The sequence below is a fragment of the Alosa pseudoharengus genome, unplaced genomic scaffold (genome assembly GCF_046254945.1).
Source record: "Alosa pseudoharengus isolate Yale_2024_CS ecotype anadromous, Long Island Sound unplaced genomic scaffold, YU_APseudo_1.1 YU_APseudo_1.1_scf_1, whole genome shotgun sequence".
Taxonomy (NCBI): domain Eukaryota; kingdom Metazoa; phylum Chordata; class Actinopteri; order Clupeiformes; family Clupeidae; genus Alosa; species Alosa pseudoharengus.
This window is the reverse complement of record NW_027468564.1, coordinates 27153441-27175551: the sequence shown is the minus strand read 5'-3', so window position 1 is coordinate 27175551 and position 22111 is coordinate 27153441. Positions and strand designations below refer to the sequence as shown.

General features: G+C 40.3%; 1 protein-coding gene across 1 annotated transcript; it reads left to right on the top strand.

The window, feature by feature from the left end:
- The first annotated feature begins 326 nt into the window (after window positions 1–326).
- Window positions 327–7653, top strand: LOC143117959 (GTPase IMAP family member 9-like). The gene is made up of 3 exons (XM_076279302.1): window positions 327–333; window positions 913–1589; window positions 7297–7653. The coding sequence occupies exons 1-3, from the start codon at window positions 327–329 to the stop codon at window positions 7651–7653; spliced, it is 1041 nt and encodes a 346-aa protein (XP_076135417.1).
- The last annotated feature ends 14458 nt before the right edge of the window (window positions 7654–22111 follow it).

The window sequence follows — 22111 nt, the reverse complement described above, 5'->3', positions numbered from 1 at the left end:
CAGGATTCCATCAAAAAAATTAAAACGTTTTCACAGGTCACACATTTGATCTGATCTCCACCAACTTTTGCACAGAGCATACCCCATACCTTCAAATCATACCTGCCTTGCTTTTTAAGCCATATTCAAAACCGTTTGCTCTTCAGAGCCAATTGAAATCAGTGGCGGAGCCGACGAGCAGGAAGTAGGCTCATATCTCAGTGCTTTCACATATCAAAACCAAACCCAAAATTTAATACAGTAGATTTTAACAACAAATTTGGTGTCCTTTTACCACTAGAGTGCTAAATTAAGCAACACTTTCCTGTCTCTAAAACAAACTTGGAATGTGGAGTAGGGATACCATTCTGAGGCTGCAAAACAAATTTGGTGACCTTTGACCACTGAAGGTGCTATAATTAGCAACACTTATGTGTATCAAAACCAAACTTGGTACATGGACTCATGAACACACCTTGAGGACACAAAATAAATTTGCCCATCACAGCCAATCAGAAAGTGACTTTATATATCATCCAGTCTTCCGTTGCTTGACATGAAACTTACTGTGAATGCTTACAACTACATTTCTGATGCAATAGCATTTAGTTGCCATGGCAACACCAGCCTGCTTGACTGTTGGTCCCTCAATGCTGCTTGCTATATTTTTGCTTTAAAATATATATTTCTTAAGAAATACTACCAATTTGATTGTCTATAACTCATTTATAAATGGTGTACTGTCACCTCAAGGGTCTACATAGTTCTTATGACCTTTTGCTAGCTCCATTCAAGTATAGCCTAATTGGCTAATCCACAATCTTTAACATTGTTTGTCTGTGCCACATTTATAGCTGATGTTACTCATATTATGGTATCAATCACTACTCCTTTTTTAGCAGAATGTTTAACTATTGTCTATTAACACTGTAGTACCAGTGCAGCCTGCTGATCTGAGGATTGTGCTGGTGGGGAAGACTGGATCAGGGAAGAGTTCGTCAGGAAACACCATCCTGGATAGAGAAGCATTTGACTGTCATCTATCACCTAAGTCTGTGACAAAGGAGAGTTGGATAGAAGAGAGCGTGTTACAGAGCAAGACCATCTCTGTAACTGACACACCCGGTGTGTATGACACAGAATTTACAGAGGAAAAGTTGACACGTGCATTACATGCCTGCATTTACATGACAGTGCCTGGACCCCATGTGTTCCTTCTAGTGATAAGAGTTGGTGTGAGATACAACAAGGAGGAGAAAGATGCAGTGAAATGGATCTGTGATCATTTTGGGAAGGAGGCTTTAGCATACACGCTAATACTCTTCACCCACAATGATATGCTGAGAGGTAATCCTTTAGAGCAATATATTGATGAGAGCAGTGAGCTTAAAGAGCTCATTACAGACTGTGGGGGCAGATTTCATGGATTTAACAATTTAGACACACGCAGAAGTCAAGTCACTGCTCTCCTGCAGAAAATTGAGAACATGATGGAAATTAACAAAGGGAAAGGAAGCGAGCACTATACCAACGATATGTTTAAGAAGGCAAAGAGACAGATTGAATTGGAAAGATTGAAAAATGTAGCTCTAGGTGTTGCAGGTGCTATAGTAGTTGTAGGGACAGGGTTAGTAGTAGGAAGAGTGTTGCAAGGTAAAATTGTTTTGAATCTACCAGGATTGTAAGCTAGGGTCTGGAATCTGGATCTACTGTAGAAGTGGGCAGGGTTAGGCAATGGCCACCCAAATTTCTGCTCTGCCTACAGCAATTTTGCTTCTTAAAGGATAATTCCGGTATTTAGCACTTTGAGTCCCTTTTCTGGTTTGTTTTGGAGGGACTAGAGTGGTGGACACCGACATTTTGATTTTTCCCATTTTAACCGACCTTGTCATAAAACTTCTGTATAGGATCATAGATAGATAGACAGACAGATAGATAGATAGATAGATACTTTATTGATCCCCAAGGGTAAATTCAAGATACGATGCTTCAAGATGCGATACGATGCCTCCTTGCTGCTTTGTCGTCTACATCAGCCTTTCTCAAATTTCTTTGACCTGAGGCTCAGTCAAGGCATACTTGGGGTCATAGGGCCCACCTACATGAACCCACCCCTCCTCCCACCCCCCATCAAATTATCATAATGGTATCACAATTATTATTATTTTTATACTATATTGCTATACATGCACTTTAAAACACCAGCTTTTGTGAATAGTAGCCTAAATGGCGGATCTGGGGACCGTTTCTAGAAAGCATCGTATGCTAACTTGCGTCGCAACCTTGGTAGTACTCTCCATCGTTCTTGGATTTGGTGTTTCTAGAAAGGGTAGTTCGAACTCTCCATCGCAAACAAGGACGCAAAGTTTGGTCGTTTGAACTACTGCCCTTAGGCAGTCGCACTTGTGTCGTTCCTTGGTAGTTCCTGTTGGTGTCCAGAGCGCCTAACCAAAAATCACAACCGCCTAAACAAAAATTGCAAAGTGGATGTTTATCTTGTGACTCAATGATTGATCTATCCTGTAGCTTAATTTTGATTAAGACACTGACTCCCCTACTTGGCTCATTCTTGCTATTTATGTTCATTCGAGTATTGCCTTGCTTTTAGTAAATAATCTTCATAGACTCTTACAACAGCAGTGATAAATGGTGTAGTGGCTAGAGCAGAAGACTTGTCATCCCAACGTTGTAGGTTCGATTTTCTTATGATGATTGTCCTCTTGCTTCTCGCTACCTGCAGGTGAACTGTGTGACACGTAGATTAAATTGTTTTTGACTGATGTCTTGTACCTATGGTCTCTCGATGTAGAGTAACTATATACATAAATATGTATGGTCAAATCCTATTGTTGTGTCTCGTAGGCCTACTCTTACTCAGAGATGAAAAGAAGAGAAAGGATGCGAACTCCGGCCGAGCGCACAGTGCACCAACGCGCTGCCGTTAAGCCACGAGACAGTTGATAACCTTTGGGATACCCAGATATTTGTCCAGGCTATATATTTTTTCCAACACATATATATTTAACACAAATAATGACTCATATTGGTCTGCTTAAGTTAACTGTTTTATATGCTTGCAATAGGTTTAGGTTTTGGCTGATGGCAATGACAATACCAGCATTAATCACTCGGTTTAGATTAGAAACATGTCGACATAGGCCGTGACAGAACATTTCTAGGGGGTGGGGTATTACACGTTGCCACTGTTATCCACCAATGATATGTAGCCTATCGCTGCATCATCAACAACGTTGTTGGAACTATGGTGTTCGAACGTCGGAGGTAGCGAATTGCGACACAGGTACGATGCTTTCTGGAAACAGGTGTAACAGTGTCGTTGTTTGGTCGCAAGTTGCGTCGTACCATGGTGGTTGAGCAACGTCGTTGCTAACTTTTCTAGAAACGACCCCCTGATAGGCAAATCACTGATCTGGAGATCTTTAACTATCTTTAACTAAGATGAATGAATAGCTTTTGGTCACATTATATTCAAATTTGACTTTGGATGGAAGTATAAATCAACATAGTTCTATTAAATGTTGTTTCATAATTAAATAGCCTTCCAATAGGTTGAAGCGGAGCTTTGCTACCAACGTTATCGAGTGGCTTCTTGCACAGACATACATGCATGCATTGAATAAACACTCATACCACGACTTAATTGTATGCCTCTATGTTTGATGACACCAAATTAACAAGTATATCCTACTAATTGCAGAAACGTTTGTTTTCTTTTTCTGTCCACGGTTCCTTGATCAATTGCGCAGCAAGTTATCAGACGATGCCCCGGGAATAATTTCACTCCGCAGACCAGCATTGTCCACGTTGTGGACCGCGGCCCACCATGTAGTGGTGGCCTACATGCTGCCATATTAAGGCCTGTTTACGGTGTGTTTTAACCTGGTTTTCGCCTGGAAGGCTCTATAGAATTCTGGCACCCTATTGAACGAAGTTAAACTGAGAGAGCGTGCCGTTCACAGACACCAGAATGAACGAGTTCACAGTAACGTTCATCAGGCAGCAATACAGTATGTTCAGTTCGCCCAAAATATGAACATGAACTATCGTTCAATGAACGCGTTCAGGCACAACACTGGTTTTAAGGACATGTTTGTGCATGCCTGTAGGCAGCCACTCTGAAGTAGTCAAAGTCGATTCAAAATGAGTCAGAAAAGTCGAGACAGGAAAATTTCGGTGTCCACCACTCTAGTTCATCCGAAACAAACCAGAAAAGGGACTCAAAGTGCTAAATACCGGAATTATCCTTTAAGCTACTACATCAATCACATTTACTTATTTCAAATTGTTTGATATGAGTTTCAGAGATTCTTTGAATGTAGTTTGAAAATGGGGTTTGCGTTTATTTTTTTGGGGGAAAAGATGGAATGTTTCAAAAAAATGTTTTAGTAATTGTAAATAAGAAAGGATATAAAATTAAATAAAAATATAGTTGGTATTTGCAATATATAAAGAGTCTTACTTAGCTTTTTCTTGTAAGATCATTTTGACATAAAACATATTAAAATAAACCAGACTCTCATTAATGTATAAAGGAAACAAGCACATTTGGCTGCCAATGCAAATTTGTCTTGATAAGAGGTCTTAAAATAAGTCAAACTCTATACTTAAACTACCGGTAATGTAAGATTTTTGATCTTAATAATCACTTGTGTTAAATGTACTCTTTTTTACGTGACATGTATTCTAAATTGTGTGTGTATATATATATATATATATATATATATATATATATATATGTATGTATTGTTATTTTGGTGATGTGTACTCTGCATAATAAATCCTACTTTACAATGTATTTTATTCCATATTTTTCTTACTGAAGTAGTCTGTGACTACAGACTGTGTCTGAAATACTAGCTTGAATAATATACATAAAGGTCGGATGTCCACAGTAATAGATTTCTAAAAAGATTAAGGAAAATCCTGTATAGAAAGTGGTTGTTTTAGTTTATATTAGAGAGTGTAGGGATACACCTTCTGTCAAAAATGATGGATGGCCCTAAGGTCAAGAGGTCATGGGTCAGTTACGGGTCAGTAGGCATGGCCTTCCAGTACATTCCAGAAGATTCTGAAACATTCCAATTATGTCACATGATGTAGGAGTGTCTTACCACGTCACATGCACTGCAAAAAATGAATTCTAACCAAGTGTTATTGATCTTATATTAAGATTAAAAAATCTAATTTTAAATATTAAATCTAGTTTTTAGTATGAAAAGACTTACCTAGAGCCCTCTCAAAAGATCATTTTGACTTAATTTAAGAAGACTTTAACTTATTTTAAGGAGTCTTATCAAGACAAATTTGCTCAACGCACTGGCAGACAATTTTGCTTGTTTTTAGGACAAATTTGCTTAACGCACTGGCAGACAAATTTGCTTGTTTTCAAGATAAGATGTCTTAAAATAAGTGAATTATTTTGTAAATTAAGTCAAATGATTTCACAAGAAAGCACTAGGTAAGTCTCTTTATACTGAAAACAATACCAACTAGTTTTTCTTATCTTGATATAAGATTAATAACACTTGGTTAGATTTTGTTAGATAAGCAGTTTTTGCAGTGCATGAGGAGTCGATACTTTCCACATGATGTGGGGGATGGGGCGTTACCTTGTCAAGTCTTGTTTTATAGAATTCTGAAGCTCCAGTGCTGCTGATCACGGTGTCGGAGATGCAGTTCTTCAGTCGAACTGTGGCCGCTCTGTCAGGTAGTCTGCAATCCAGGATACCAGGTGAGCGTCCACACCCATCTGCAGGAGTTTTTCACCCAGTCTGAGGGGTTGGATGGTGTTAAAAGCACTGGAGAAGTCAAAGAACATGATTCTCACAGCACTTTCCCCCTTGTCCAGGTGAGAATGTGTTCTCAACACTCTGGAACCATTTAATACCACTGGTAAACATTGGACAATAACCGTAAAATGACAGTTCTGAATGCCTTTTTAAAAAATCCGATACCGCATGGCGCAGTCCACCTTACCGAGATCACAGAATTCAGTTTACCCCATAACCTCATGTTATCCCTAGCGATAGCTTTAAATATGTGTTAACAAAAAGTGGGCAAATTTAGTCCAAGGAAGTATAAAGTGGAAAGTGGGCCAATTTAGTCATTATTAAAAACATCATTTTGATAGAGATACGATTAGGTACTTTTATTTTGAAACTTCACAATGCACTCTAGCTGAATCCGTAGTTGGAGAGCAGGCGAGAGACAAGGAAGACGGCCATTTTTTACAAAATATTTTTAGCAAATTATTTTTGCCATTATTTAGTTGTTTTCTGGAGGAGCTGAACTTTGAAAAGTGATGAAGTCACTGGAGGGTTTTTTTGGGAACATTTAATAAAAGGGTTGAATGGTGTTAGTTATATAAAGTTATATTACGTTAGCTAGACCTCAGGAATGTTTCTAGTTTTGTGGTTGTGTGGCATTGGTAGTGTTAGCAGCTAGAAGTAATAATTAGCTTCACACTCAAATTATCAGCCTTTCCTAACGATAGCTGGCCTGACGAGGGAAATGGCCTTCTATGGCAAACAGTCACTGGCTGAACCTTAGCCTTCGTTTCGAACAACGTTTGTATGAGTGGTAGGTTGTGGCATAAAATGACTTGATTGTAGGCTTAGCTGTTAGTTTTTTGTTCAGTTAGTTTTTTGTTCAGTTCAACATATTTATCTAACAGCTGCCCCCCCCCCCCCTTCTATTTCTGTTAGGTGCCGCTTCACTCAGCTACTGGATGGTGGGGGATCAGTGAATGGATGGCAGGAAAGCACAGCACGCGTGACTTTCTAGATGAAGAGTGAATAAATGCACTTGCTTTTCAAACTGATAAGTTGTCAATGGTTATTTATGCAAGCTTGTGTAGCCTAAATCAGACATACCTAGGCCTAGCCAAATTTATCCTGGCTGTAGAAGCAGGATAGGAATTTCCCAATATTTTGCCAGATTAATAATGGTTTACTAAGGTTTAATATCAATTGAAATACCATTGAAATCAAATTGATCTTTAGTTTGGTTGTAATTTCAACATTGTTTCAAAATTCATTTTATGGCCTCCTTACACCAAACAACTTTGACAAGATTTGGGATGAACATACATTTACAGAGATTTAATATGACCATCAAGTTTCCACTGTATGGAGGAAGGAGAGGAGACTACAGGGGTTGCTTGGCAGGGTGCCGGAAATTCCGGGAATTCACTGTCAAATGGCAGCTAATACAAAGTATTTTGCTTTGTTTTTTTTTTTGGCTGTGAAATACTCTTATCTCTGTAGATTACTTTAACTCTTGTATGGTATGGCTCAGAGGAGTCCTGTCAAGCTGCAAAATAGCACTGACCCGGTGGCGCTGCAGAAGCTGGCGGAGATCCTGGAGGTATGCAGGGCGGAAACAGCCAGGGAGCGCCTATTACAGTCATTATGCCGGCCGATCCATTTTGTCAGAGAGGGAGGAGGGGCCCCTAACATCACGCAGCCACAGAGATCAGCCCTGTCAGACAGTTCTGAGTGGAACCTGAGAGTAGACCTCAATCAGCAGCTCAGGTTTCCAAAAGAGATCACCACAACCAACCTTCGACCAGACATTATTCTCTGGTCTGCCACAGCCCGGGCAGTAATCTTGGCAGAGCTCACTGTCCCATGGGAAGAAGGAGGCAGCCTTTGAGAGGAAAAACGACCGGTACCTCGACCTCACAGCCGAATGCAGAGAGGCTAGATGGTCAGCTGTCAGCTACCCGGTGGAAGTCGGCTGTAGGGGGAGCATCCACCCAGTGCTCCCTGAAGAACATGGGAATCACAGGCCCCAAACACAGAGAGGCTCTGAAAGACCTGGCCGAGGAGGCTGAACAAGGAAGCTTCTGGCTTTAGTTAAGAAGGAAGGACCAGAAGTGGGAAGAGCAAGGGTCCTAGGGTTAGCTGCAGGGGGCGGCAGGGAGACGTCCCTGCCGTTGCTCCACCACCGTGAGATGTTCCGGGATTAATGGAGCGAAACATCAATGAAGGGTGGCTCCCGGCTGATGTCCCTGCAGCTACCCGCAATGGAACCGTCGGAGGTGCGGCAAGCAGAAATGTTCAGCAGGCAGTCACTTGCCTGTGCTACCACCTATGGAAATATACTTATAGTCCATGAGCCACAGGCCCAAAAAGGGGCGTGTCACTACCACTTGGGGGGGCAAATTCTCACTATATTTTTCTGAAAGCTACATATCTCTGGAGTATAAAATGGTATGATAGCAAGTTGGATCTTGTAGCTTTGTGGCTGTACAGGCCTTCAAAGTTGACCTCTGATTTGAAAAAAGGAAATTCCGCCTATTGGCTTTTTTTTGTTAAACCACTCATAAGAGCCCAGAAAATAATCCAAACCTCATTATTACTGATGCATATGTGGTGTTTGATGTTGGCATACATATTTTGAATCATTATGTGATTTTGCCCTTCATTTTGGTTGATAAAATTCAAGATTTATGTGTAATAATGAGCAAATCTACGTTTTCAGAGACACAACGTGTTGCAGCACTAATTGAAATGCCCACTACCTCATTAATCAATGTATTTATACCTTCCTACCTCCCAGCAGAGACTTGAAATACAAATGATTACATAGGTCTGCATTGCTATGCTATTTACTATTTGTAAATGTACTATTCGGAAACACCCCAAAAATCAGTAAATTAGTATTTTATTGAAACTACCCATACGAGATATTCCAAGAGATCAAAACATCATGATTACCAATCACATATTACCTTTACATTCAAGGAATACCATATGACAATTGTTCACATCACCACATGTACCCAGCTTAACATAAATATTATAATTTTATAATGTCCAGGGCACATGAAATTCGAGGGGCAGCCGTGGCCTTTGAGGGGCAGCCGTGGCCTACTGGTTAGCGCTTCTGACTTGGAACCGGAGGGTTGCCGGTTCGAACCCCGACCAGTAGGCATGGCTGAAGTGCCCTTGAGCAAGGCACCTAACCCCTCACTGCTCCCCGAGCGCCGCTGTTGTTACAGGCAGCTCACTGCGCCGGGGTTAGTGTGTGCTTCACCTCACTGTGTGTTCACTGTGTGCTGTTTGTGTTTCACTAATTCACCGATTGGGTTAAATGCAGAGACCAAATTTCCCTCACGGGATCAAAAGAGTATATATACTTATACTTATACTTAAATACATACAGTAATTTCCTGTGTATTAGCCGTATTGTGTATAAGCCACAGGACAGTGTTTTATGCAAGTTAAAAGAAACAAAACCATATACCATATTAACTGCCCCCGTGTATTAACCTCATAGCTGAAGAAATTTTGCAAAATCATTGTATAAGCTGCAGCTAATAGTTGGGAAATTATGGTAATTGCATCACAGGTGCTAAAATGATCTACATTATACATTTCAGTTGTACTTTTAACTAGTAAGAATGTGGGAATGAGATGTAGATGAACTGGTTGGTGAAAATATTCATACTTTACACATTGTTATCATTATGTACAATTATTATTATTATTATTATCATACTTAAAATTGTCTTTCATCTGATGTTAAAATATTTTCCATTGAAAAGAAATAATAACTATTTTCCAAGACTTGATCTACAAGTACATACATTTACAACAGTTTTAAAAATTCTACACAGTTGGATCTGATGAGACAGAAACTGAAATTGGATCAATCCATTTTCAGAGGAACATGAGTTCATTTGCATATCTACAGCAGGCAAAGCAACACGAGGTTAGGGATGATCTGATTCAGGCTCATACTACAGGCAAAGATCATGACATAGAGGCTGGAGTCAGATACACCTAAGCACAAATTCCATGATACATTGACAAAGCAAAAATTAAATACATTTACGAGCATGAGTCAAAAAAGAAAACACAGGCACATGGGCAAGACCATCATGTTAAAGACTGGACATGAGAGAAGTCTTTTGTCACCCTTTGGACCTTAACCATGGTCATTGGCGACACCTTAGGGGACCCCAAGGAAAACCTCTAAAGCAGCACTTGCAAAGCATTTGCAGAAACTTGTATCACTATCAGATAATCTTCCAGATGAATATAATACAGCAACAATCATTGATGGAATGTCTCTGGTCCAGAAGGTCAATAACAATGTCTCAACTTATGCAGACATTGCTGCTGCTATTCATAGCATGATCCGTAAAGAGGCAAAGCAGAGGCAGATCATTTTTTAGATTAAATTAGATTAGATTTAACTTTATTGTCATTGTGCAGAGAACAAGTACAGAGACAACGAAATGCAGTTTGTGTCTAACCAGAAGTGCAAAAAAGCAGAAAAGTACTATGTGATATACACAGTATAGGCAGGTGGTGCATAGACAGGAGAAGAAATATAGTGCAGTGTAGACAGTAGTATACAGTTGTTTTGCAGAAGGTGGTTTAGAGTAGCATAAATTAAATATAAATATGTGTAGTGTATTAGCAGTTACCTTATAAGAGCAGAATAAATATGGCTATGTACTGTAACAGGCTTGGAATTTCACCATTCTGGGGGCAAGGCCACTTGGCCTTCAGTTGGGCATATTTGGTGGGGGGCACAAAGGCCACATGTCAGGGCACCAAGGCCAGTTAACTATACAGTAGTAGGCTATAAAAATGATCAAAGTGTTATTTAGCCTATTCACTGCAGTAGACCTGCATCACTGTATGAAACATTACAAAAACATGAAACATAACATATAACATAGAACTGTAAATCATCTGATCATCTAATATTTACAGATATCTAGGCTATATATAACATTTATTTTATATTTGGCCTGTTATAAAATCATGTATTGAACAATTTAACCACAGCTCAGCTTTAAGAAACTCAAATAGCCTAGATGCATGCTTAGCATTTTATGAAGAAGGCATCAGGCGGGGGCGGGGCAGGGGGTGATCAGGGCTCCAGACTAACTTTTTGCACTGGTTGCACTGGTGCGCCTAACTTTTTTTCTTAGGTGCACCAGCACAAAAGTTAGGTGCACCCACATTTTCAACCACATCGCATTTAACACCGCAGCAGGTTCTTTTTTTTTTCCTTAATTACTGTCCTATATAGGTTGTCCTATGACTTATGATTTACAACTCTACAAGAAAAGTAACTTAATGAAGTGTTGGTGCTTTAAGTGCTTCACTGAGCTGAACATAAAACATCTCAAGATGAATTAAATAAAAATAACAGTGAGTAAATTAACAGTGCACTTTTTTAAGGGCTTCAAACTGCACATCTCATGGCTCAATGTCTTACATACTATCCTTCATGATCTTTAGGCCTTGGCTAAACCAGCTCGCCATGCTAGCATCTTCCATAGAAATGTATTTGAGCACAATTTAAAGAGATGTTCCAAGTAGCCTGGGGGATTTTTATGTGATTTTGCAATGATGATTGCAAGAATCATTTCACAGTCCCACAATGCAATTTACTTTTTAATTTTAGTATTTTTACATTTTCAATAGGCTAAGAACATCACTATGGTTAATGCAGTAACGAAATGGTAGGCCTATTATTATAGGCTATTGCAATGACTTGCCATGCTCGATCTAAATGTGTCCATTCAATTCACCGACCAACACGTGGACAACATACTTATGTAACATTACTGTTGATTGTTCCCTTGCCCAGTGCATTGAGACATAGTAAATGAAAAGATTTTATAAGAGGCCTACACAATGACCACAGTTATACATGCAGGGAATATTCGGGCTTTAAATGTAGCAGCGATATTCGGTTTGCGGCCAATAATGGATTAAATTGATTGATGCCATCAGAATGAGTTTACACAACTCGCGCGCAAAACGAATATTGCTGTTGAAAACCGGGTTACCTGCATGTAACTGCAGTCAATGACGCACTCCTTTTCGGCGATATCTGTAGGCCTATCTATGTCGTTCGCGAAGGCCTTGTATGCATTGTTCGCAATTTTAAGACGTCTTTTCATCTGCAATGAATCCTATAAATTTGGCGCAAGTGGCATTCCTGTACGTCGGGTTTACGTTCAAACTATTTTTCTGGTGAATAATTATTTCGGACTGAACTTGGTGAAGGGAAGTTTCACTAGGCCTATTGTAGGCAACGATAAACTTGATCATCATCTCGGGCTCGTCTGATCGGTTTGCTGCTGCCAGCCGCCGAAAGGCAGTGGGGAGAGGGTACATTTATCTCGGCCTATGTGACCACACTGTAATGCAACTACATCCACTCTGTTTATCTGACGGGTCTCTGACCTCTCTCTCTCTCTCTCGCTCTTTGCAGCACACGCATTTTCAAATTTACACACAGGCACTGGGCCACGGCCAATCAGAGGGGAGGTCCCGCCCTTCACTATCTGTGATTTGTTTAAACCACGATTATTGGCCAAATATGTGTCTGTTATTGAACCAAAGGTAGAGTTTCAATGCGGACACTTTTTCCTCTCTCGAATAGCTGGTTGCACCGGTGCGACCTCCGATTTTTTTTAGTCGCACTTTTGAAAAATTAGGTCGCATATGTGACCAAATTGGTCGCACTCTGGAGCCCTGGGGGGTGATGGAGGCTTAGTTTGTTGGATGTCACCGGGATGCAGAGCTAGAGTTCAGTAGAATGACAGCCGCAGGAAAGAAGCTTCCTCTGAACCTGCTGGTTCGGATGCGGAGAGACCTGTAACGCCTCCCGGAGGGGAGTGGGGTGAACAGTCTGTGTTTGGGGTGAGAACAGTCTTTGATGATGCGCGCCTTACGCAAGCATCGCTTGCCCTGGATGGCCTCGATGGAGGGGAGTGAGGAACCGGTGATGTGTTGGGCAGTTTTCACCACCCTCTGCAGTGCTTTCCGGTGGTGGGCAGAGCAGTTGCCATACCAAACTGTGACACAGTTGGTGAAGATGCTCTCGATGTTGCAGCGGTAGACGTTCACCAGGATCTGAGGAGACAGATGGACCTCAGAAAGAAGAGACGCTGGTGAGCCTTTTTGATCAGGGTAGAGGTGTTGAAGAGAGGTCCTCAGAGATGTGGACACCCAGAAACTTGAAGCTGGTGACATGCTCCACCTCAGTCCTGTTGATGAAAATGGGTGTGTGTGTGCTAGCTTTAGACTTCCTGAAGTCCACAATGAGCTCTTTGGTCTTCTTGGTGTTGAGAGCCAGGTTGTTATCAGTGCACCACGATGTTAGGTGCTGGACCTCCTCCCTGTAGGCCATCTCATCGTTATTGCTGATGAGCCCAATCACCGTAGTGTCATCTGCAAACTTGACAATGGTGTTAGAGCCATGTACAGGTGTGCAGTCGTAGGTGAAGAGGGAGTAGAGGAGAGGGCTCAGCACACATCCCTGTGGTACACTGGTGTTCGATGGTTGAGGAGGTGCGATTATCTAACCTAACAGACTGAGGTCTGTTGGTTAGAAAGTCCAGAATCCATAAGTTTGGTTTTTCTTTTATCACATACACATATATTGGTAGATGTTTTTTCTTTACCTTGACATGTTTCGACGTATACTTCCGTCTTCATCAAAAGGTCACACGGTGGAGTAGTGTGACGCGTTTTTATCAGCTGATGTTGTTACGGAGGTGTGATCCACCTGTCACTTTTTATCTCAAGTGTAGACACAATGAATGCAATACAAGTAGTCCAGAATCCAGTTACAGAGGGAGGTATTGATGCCCAGTTCACTGAGTTTGGTGATCAGTTTGGAGGGGATGATGGTGTTGAACGCTGAGCTGAAGTCAATGAACAGCATTCTTACATAGGTGTTGCTATTGTCAAGGTGGGACAGGGCAGAGTGAAGTGCCATAGAGATGGCATCCTCTGTGCTCCTGTTCTGATGATGAATTCAATCAATAGATTAAAGATCCTTTGTACCCCTGGGGATCAATAAAGTATCTATCTATCTATCTATCTATCTATCTACTCGTTTCAGATACAATTTAAAAAACATTTGTACTGCAGACCTATGTATGTCATCATTTAACATTAATTTCAACTCGCAATTGAAAGTAAGGAAGGTAGAATAGTAATGATCAATAAGGTCTGCATTCATGTATTGCCATAACATGTTGCTCTGAAAACTCAAATTAGCTTTTTTTTGCACATAAATCTTGAATTTTATCAACCAAAATGAAGAGCAAAATCACATAATGAGTCAAAATATGTATGCCAACATTAAACACCACATATGCATCAGTAATAATAAGATTTGGATTCTTTTCTGGGCTCTTATGAGTGTTTTAACAAAAAAAGCCAATAGGCGGAATTTCCTTTTTTTTCAAATCAGAGGTCAACTTTGAAGGCCTGTACAGCCACAAAGCTACAAGATCCAACTTGCTATCATACCATTTTATACTCCAGAGATATGTAGCTTTCAGAAAAATATAGTGAGAATTTGCCCCCCCAAGTGGTAGTGACGACCCCCTGTGGCTCATGGACTAATAGGGATACAGAGCGCACGTAGGGGGAATTCTGGTAGAATAGCTTCAGTATGTTAATAGTATTAGTTAAACTTGTTATTTAAAATGTTATAAGAGTATTATGGTTAGGAATAACTTCAGTGTATTACTTGATTATGATTAAGGTTATATGAATACATGTTTTACAGTTTCAAACTCGTTCTCTCATCGTGATGTCTACAACCCATAGGATAATTTTATACAACAGGTCATATTCAAATTTGCATTTGTCTCTTAATTTTGAATATGACCGTCAACTCATTTAAATGTCATTCAGCAACCATAGAATGACATCACAAAAAGTGGTCTATGTTTTTTTTTTTTTTTACAGAGCTGTATATGTATACAATACTGGAAAGAGTTTGGGGTCACCTAGAAATTACCTATTTACCAAAAAAATAAAAAAAAATTGTTTTTGTTTTTTTAATCAGGGCAGCAATTTTCAAATTATATTACTGTATGTGCCCACATAATTGTAAGCAGTTTGTTGTAGAAAGAAATGGCTGATCTTTAATGCAATATCTACATTACCCATTATCAGCAACCATTCATCTAATGTTCCAAAGGCATATTCTGTTTACTAATCTGATATCATTTTAAAAGTTAGCAATTATGCAAGAACATAATGTAATCTGTAATCTGCCGGGCCAATCAGTAATGAAAGGGCATGATGCTAGTATTGGAATCAAAATTGGTTGTGGTAAATGACAGTAGTAACATTTGTAAAACATTGTATTCACAGCAAATGTAGGACTAAATACATTGTTTCCTGACTGCCGATGCAGTTTAATATCAGTTTGTGAAGGTAAGGCAACGTAGGAACTAACATTAGGAATCCCTGATCAATGTAATCGAAGCCATTGGCCCAGCCTAATCAAGGTTAACACAAAGTTAATGTAAAGTCTATGCCTGCTGTGATGATGAAAAGTTGGAAATGTTTCCCAGTCTTAAGAGGCCAGACTCTGCACAAAGACTCTGGGAACCACACTATATTCACATCACACCGAGATAATAACATAGTCATTAACTAAAGGCTTTTCCTTCCAAAATATGATGTACTATCAGATATTGTATTTCAAATAATAATTGAATAAAAACATATTTATTCCTATATCTCTATGCACCCTAGTAGGACTGATTACCCATTATGGACGAAACTCACAACGTAGAAAAACAAGTTAACAGAGGACTAAAAAAAAAAAAAAGGTTTCGGCCTATCCTAATCAGTGACATTTCATGACATACTCTTCAATGCCAAAACACCTCCACCTCCCTTTCTAAAAAGAGGAGCGGTTTATAGGAAACTGACATTATGTCATGACTCATGATTGTTGAATGCCATTCTGTTTCTATAAACGTCCCCGCAGCCGTCTTTCCTTGGTTGACTCTGAAAGCACTATGCTGGAGTTTCTAAAATAAATTGAATGAGTTACATATGGGTTGTGGGATAATATTTTTAGCAAAACTAGACAGCCAGAGGGCTAAGATCAATCTAATTAATTGCATAATTACTTAATTATGTATTTTAAAAATATTTCCTTTCAAATAAACTTTGGCAAATGAGTAAATCAATGAATAACCAATATTATAGACTTTAAAGGTCAACCGCTCATTGTTGGGCGCAAGCATCAGCGTAGTGCCTGGTGTGAGTTTTGAACATGGTTAATGCAAATGACTGAAGTTTCCACTCACTGTCAATGACGGGTGGAGTAGGTTATAAAAGAGTCCTTTGTGTTGCCATTGAAAGCTCTGTGCCAAAGGGTATGTAAGTTGAAAAAGTCCTTATTTTCATACAGGTTAATACAGGTTTAACAGGTCAGATATTAACATCAGTCCAAAGGAAAGTTATGAGAAACTTACAATGGTATCAGATTACTGGGTGAGCGGAACACCCATTAGGTGTGTACCTACATTAGAACATTTGTTTTGGGGAATTGAACAATACAGAGAATCCATAACCAGGCAAGAATATTTTCATAATCACAATTTGATGAGGACCACTACATCTGGGTAAGTACTAAAATAATAACATCTAATTAATTACATTCTAAAAAAGCCTTCATAGTATGAGAATGTAACTAGACATACACACATATGGCTATTCTGACAATACATTCCACATTGTTGAAACAGGGGTATAGATGTATTTCAGTGGCAATTTACTGTTTTACATGCAATGTTTCAAATACAGATGTTTGTTTTCTGAAGAGAGTATTTCATCTTTAATTGATATCACAATAAAGTATGTAGAACCAGGGTTGTAAAAATAGAGTGGCCCGGTGCCTGGAACGCCAGGGTGTGTGTGTCTGTGTGCGTGTGTGTGGTAGGGGGGTTATTGTTGAAGGGGTGGCGAGATACGTGTCTCCCTCGACTTTCAAAAGGTGGTGTTTGTCCCCCCCAACATTTGTCATCTAAACAATCAACAAATACCAGCAACAGAGACAAATCAGCTTTAGGCTAACTATTGACTAACAAGCCAAGACAGCCAGAACCAAAAAACGAGGTAGCAAAGGAAAGCAGATAGGAAATACTGAAACAAATCTACAATAAGCACATCGTTTTCATGCGCAGGGAGAGAGCTCATGCACAGATCTTATGATTGTAAGTTTCTGGTGGTTGCTGATTACTGAAAGAGTTATGGTTATGGATATAATGAACATTCTGAAAACGAAAGGAACTGCAGTAAGACAGTGCAGGCTAATCGGAAGGCACAGCAAGGAAACATCAATACCATGCGCTTTTTAGAGTAATCTGCCCGGCCCCAAAACGCCACCGGCCCAACGGGAATTCAGGAAGTCTCTCGATCACCATCGATCAAGGCAATGAGGAGCAGAGGGGTATTCCATGAACCTTGCTAATGAAGGCGGCGCTTAACCGAAATTGCCTGGCTTGGACTGGGGTAGACTTTCACTTGGGGCTGAAGCCGTTCCATTAACTCAAGGTATGCCGGCCTTACATTGTATGATTTTCATGCGATTTCACAGTCGGCGATTAAATTTCCAAAGTCTGACAGAAATCATAGGAGTTGTAGGCTACTAGAGTCGTGGCGCGTTCAGTCAACTACATTGTTTAGTGTAAGGTGCCAATCTTATTATGACCGCCGCGCAGCGAAGCGGCGGTCATATAGGTTTAGTCAGATTTTTTTTTCTTTTTTTTTTTTCGCATGTTCAAAATTCCGTCAAGGATTCATAGGACACTGTAAGACCGGGGTACACGAAACTTGGTGGTCATGTAACCCCACATGGATAGCATGGAACCTCCTTTTTTCGTTTTGATCTGTAGCCTCCCCGCTGGACTGGACCCCCCGAAAGGAGGGTAGGGCAGACACAGTTTTCTGCGAATATCTCGAGAACCGTAGGGTTTAGGAGCACCACTCATTTCATGTATAGTGCCACCGAGTTAAACACAAAAAAGTAAAAATTAGGTGTAATCGCAGGTATCTGTGACCTAACATAGTCAAAACTTCACGAAATTGAAAGTGTAGGATCATTATGACACCCTCTGAATGCATGCCAAGTTTTGTGGAATTCCGTTCATGGGGGGCCACACAATAAATTAGTTTATGTTATTATACACCAACTGGCCTGTAGGTGGCCGGAGACAGTTTTCTGTGAATATCTCGAGAACCGTAGGGCCTAGGAGGTCCACCTTTTTTGTATGTTGGTCTTAAGGGGGCATGTCAACCTATCCCATTACCACTTATTTCATGTATAGCGCCACCTAGTTAAAAATTACATTAGGTGTTTTCATCACAATATCTCTGGCTAACATGGTCAAAACTGCACGAAATTGAAAGTGTAGGATCATTATGACACCCTCCGAATGCATGCCAAGTTTCGTGGACTTTCGTTCATGGGGGGCCTTACAATAAAATAATTTATGTGTACATTTAGTGACCGTACACCAACAAGGATTCCCGGGACACTGAAAGACCGGGGTACACGAAACTTGGTGGGCATGTAACCCCACATGGATAGCATGGAACCATCGCTTTTCGTTTTGATCTGTAGCGCCCCGCTGGACTGGACCCCCCGAAAGGAGGGTAGGGCAGATCACAGTTTTCTGTGAATATCTTGAGAACCGCAGGGCCTAGGATGACCAATTTTTTACATATGTTTGCCTCCAGGGGTCATGTAAACCCATTCCATATGCACACATGTGCATAAACAGATACACACGCACACACATACATTCACAGTAATCCTACGTATGACACATACTCACACAGTAGACATATATACGCATGCATGCACATGCACACACACAGGCACATAAACAGGCAAACACACAAGCACATGCACGCACACACACACACACACACACATAAACATGTACACGCACACATGCACACAATTCAAGAATTTCTCAGAATTATGAACAGGCAAGATGGGGGTGGGGTTGTATAAAATGTATATTACATGTGAAATCTATGAACTAATCATGTTTTGGTAGTTGTTGTCTAGCAGATACCAGTGAGAATTGAGTGTGCATAATGCAATACAGTGAGACAGTTAGAATCATATATGCCTTTCAGCGTGACTTATTTTTGTGGAAAACATGTGCTGGACTGGGCGGCGGTCATATTTTGTACCGCTCTGCGGTACATCTAGTTATTGCAAGTCTTGTAGTCGTTGCTCATGCAAATAGTGACGTGAACAATATAAAAACCAATAGTGACCCCTCTCCAACACAAAACAGGAAGGGGCAGCTGTAGCCTATATGGTTTGTTATTTTGTTTCTTATACATTATTTGTGTATTCCACGTGACAAAAAAGGGGCCGGTTCCCCAAAACATTCTTATCGCTAAGTAGTTCTTAAACTATTCCTTAACCTCTCTCTTAACATTATGGCACGATTCCCGACACGTTTGTACGCTAAGTATATCTTGTGTAAGTCACACTTTCGTAAGGTTGGTCGGGACCATTCGTAAGCTCCCTCTTAGCGTTGTTTGAGCTCTCAAGACGCTAGTCTCCACCACTGTGCAGCAGTCTTTAGAAATCAGCGCAGCGCAGTACAAGTCAAACTATGGTACAGTATGTTGATGATGTTGTGGCTCAACGATGATTTTATGTTATGGACATTTTAAGAATAATAATAAAATATGTTCGCAATGGGTGCAGGGCAGGCCTATTTATGTAGTTTAGGCTACTTTATTTGGTATCAGAACTAATATGGTGGTAATTAGCCTAGGCTATTTCGTAATGTCATTAAAGCGTTCAAATTGGCAATCACTTTTGATAATTAAAAGCTGGCAAAGAATTTGCCTCTAAATGGCTAAGATCTATAAATGGGTAAGCATGGTGGTGTCCAGTAAGCGACCAACTAGGCCTATGGCAGCGATCCAACGTGTCCTTGTATTGAATCATAAACGGCGCCGGCCGCGGAGCCGTGTAGTCCATGTCGCTCCATACAGTAGCTCTGCTGGAAAACAGTGTCGCCTTGTGCAAGCTCACCTCGTCCAGCAAAACTTCAAGTTCCTCTGATGAGAAGCTTGGTGCCCTTTTTTACGTTGCTTCCCCACCATACTGTATCTAACTCTCTCTCTGTTCATTGTAGATAGGTTGCTTTTTATTGAAAACATTAACCAATGGCAATCAATACCGCATTAAACAGAAGTAACTGCAGCTGCTTGCCAATCAATTCTAATTGTAAGGTACCTTACCATTAACATAAAAGTGTATTACATAATGTTTAGAAGTCGTTAAACCCATGTCAAGAAGCGGCACAAGTGGCACAACGGGATAAGGAGGGTGGATGATTAGCGAGGAATAGGCCTACCCGGTTAGTCTACCTGTCACAACATATCGTGTGAACATATTACTGACAATTTGATAATTTAGTTAATAGTTTATATTTTACTGATAACTGATAACTATGTTAAAATAAATGTTACTGGAATAATTTAAGGAATGTTTCATTTGCATAGAACGTGTTGTCTTTCTTAACGCCGTCATGCACCTTTGCATGAAGTAGAAAATCGATTCCTGAGCAATCGATGCCAACTAATTCAGCACCTTCACTTGGGACAGCGCCTTTGTAACGTCGAACGTAAGAGGCAGCGTGTTAAGAAGCTTCCTAAGGGACACTTCGGGGAACACACTTAGGAACATAAACAACTTTGGAAAGATATATCTTTTGAGTCTTCTTAGCGCGCTAAGAGTGAGCGTTATCGGGAAACCGACCCCAGTTTCTTGAGAACTGATCTCAAGAGTTCTCAAGAAACTTGAGGTTGGTATGAAGGAGTGTATTGTGTACTGTATGTGAGCAAACATTGTTAACGTTGCACATGGTGCAACTTCTTGCAGGGCAACCACATAACCGGTTCCATGTCTTCCAAATGGATGATTAAAGTTCTCAAGAAACTTGAGGCAGGTATCAGGCAGCTCACATTGAGTCTACATAACAATCTTTTGCCTGCTCCATTCACATATAGACTGTGGCTAATCCACAAACTCTAGCATTGTTTGTGCCACATTTATAGCACAATATTAACAATGATATGCATAATATCAAGTTGGTATAAACAGCCTCCATTGCTTTGGAAATGGAAGCATGTAATGACATGATGCTAGCTAGACATTTTCTGTTTGCAACTAAAAGTGAATTGGGTGTGCCTGTGACATCCAATCGTCGGTCTGGCACACCTGAAATATTTTCATTTTTCACGGCTATGCTTGTCTGTTCTTGACATTCTAACCTGCTGTAGTGTCAACAAAAACCAACCATAATAGCTTATCATAACGAGCAAAACATTAATAGCTTACCTTGGACACTCATTAGGCTACATGCATGGTTGAGTGTTTGTTTGTTCTCTCTGTGAAGACACCTATTAGGTCCTCAATGCACCCACGGCAGTTAAATAGCTTACTGTCTGTTGAAAGAGAGTTAGCAGAAAGTCTGAAACAGTGATATCTTACCTTGGACACTCATTAGGCTACATGCATGGTTGAGTGTTTGTTTGTTCTCTCTGTGCAGACACCTATAAGGTCCTCAATGCACCCACGGCAGTTAAAGGAGAATTCCGGTGTGATATTGACCTAAAGTGTATTGAAACATGATACCGAGTGTGAACGTATGTCTCATAGCCCATCTCGGCTTGTCCCCTGCACTCCAAAATCTGGCGCTAGTTAGCCGATGCTACCAACAGCTTTTTCAATGGTGGTGCTTCGGCATCGGGCTAGCCATGCAAATAAATCACTGTTTTACACCATTTACGAGGCTCAATGTATCTCCACACTTCATTGGTAGACTTCCGAGGGCCCTGACATTTAAAACGAGACATTGAGAACTTTGAAAAAGCACTGGTAGTTTACTTACAAGACGATTTATACAGACAGTATCTTCACGAAGTTTAGCGTTTGCAGCCATCTTGAATTTAGTCACGATAAGTCGAGCGACGAGTAAGAATGAACAGGTATGATAAGGGATCAGATTCCAAAAATAATTCAGTGGAAATGCTGCTACTGGAAGAAACTGGAATCCATGCATTTCCACTGAATTATTTTTGCTTGCTTACTTGCTTACTTGGAAATGAGGTCCTATGTCCAAAATCCTTAACCACCCCTTTAATAACTTACTTCGGCCAATCGGTTACACAGTCTTTGCTAATCAATAAACAATGCAGTTCACGTGTTGAATTGACTTATAGGTCTATGAAACCCATCTCTAAAATAGGAACTGAATTTGTATTCTGCCTTAAAA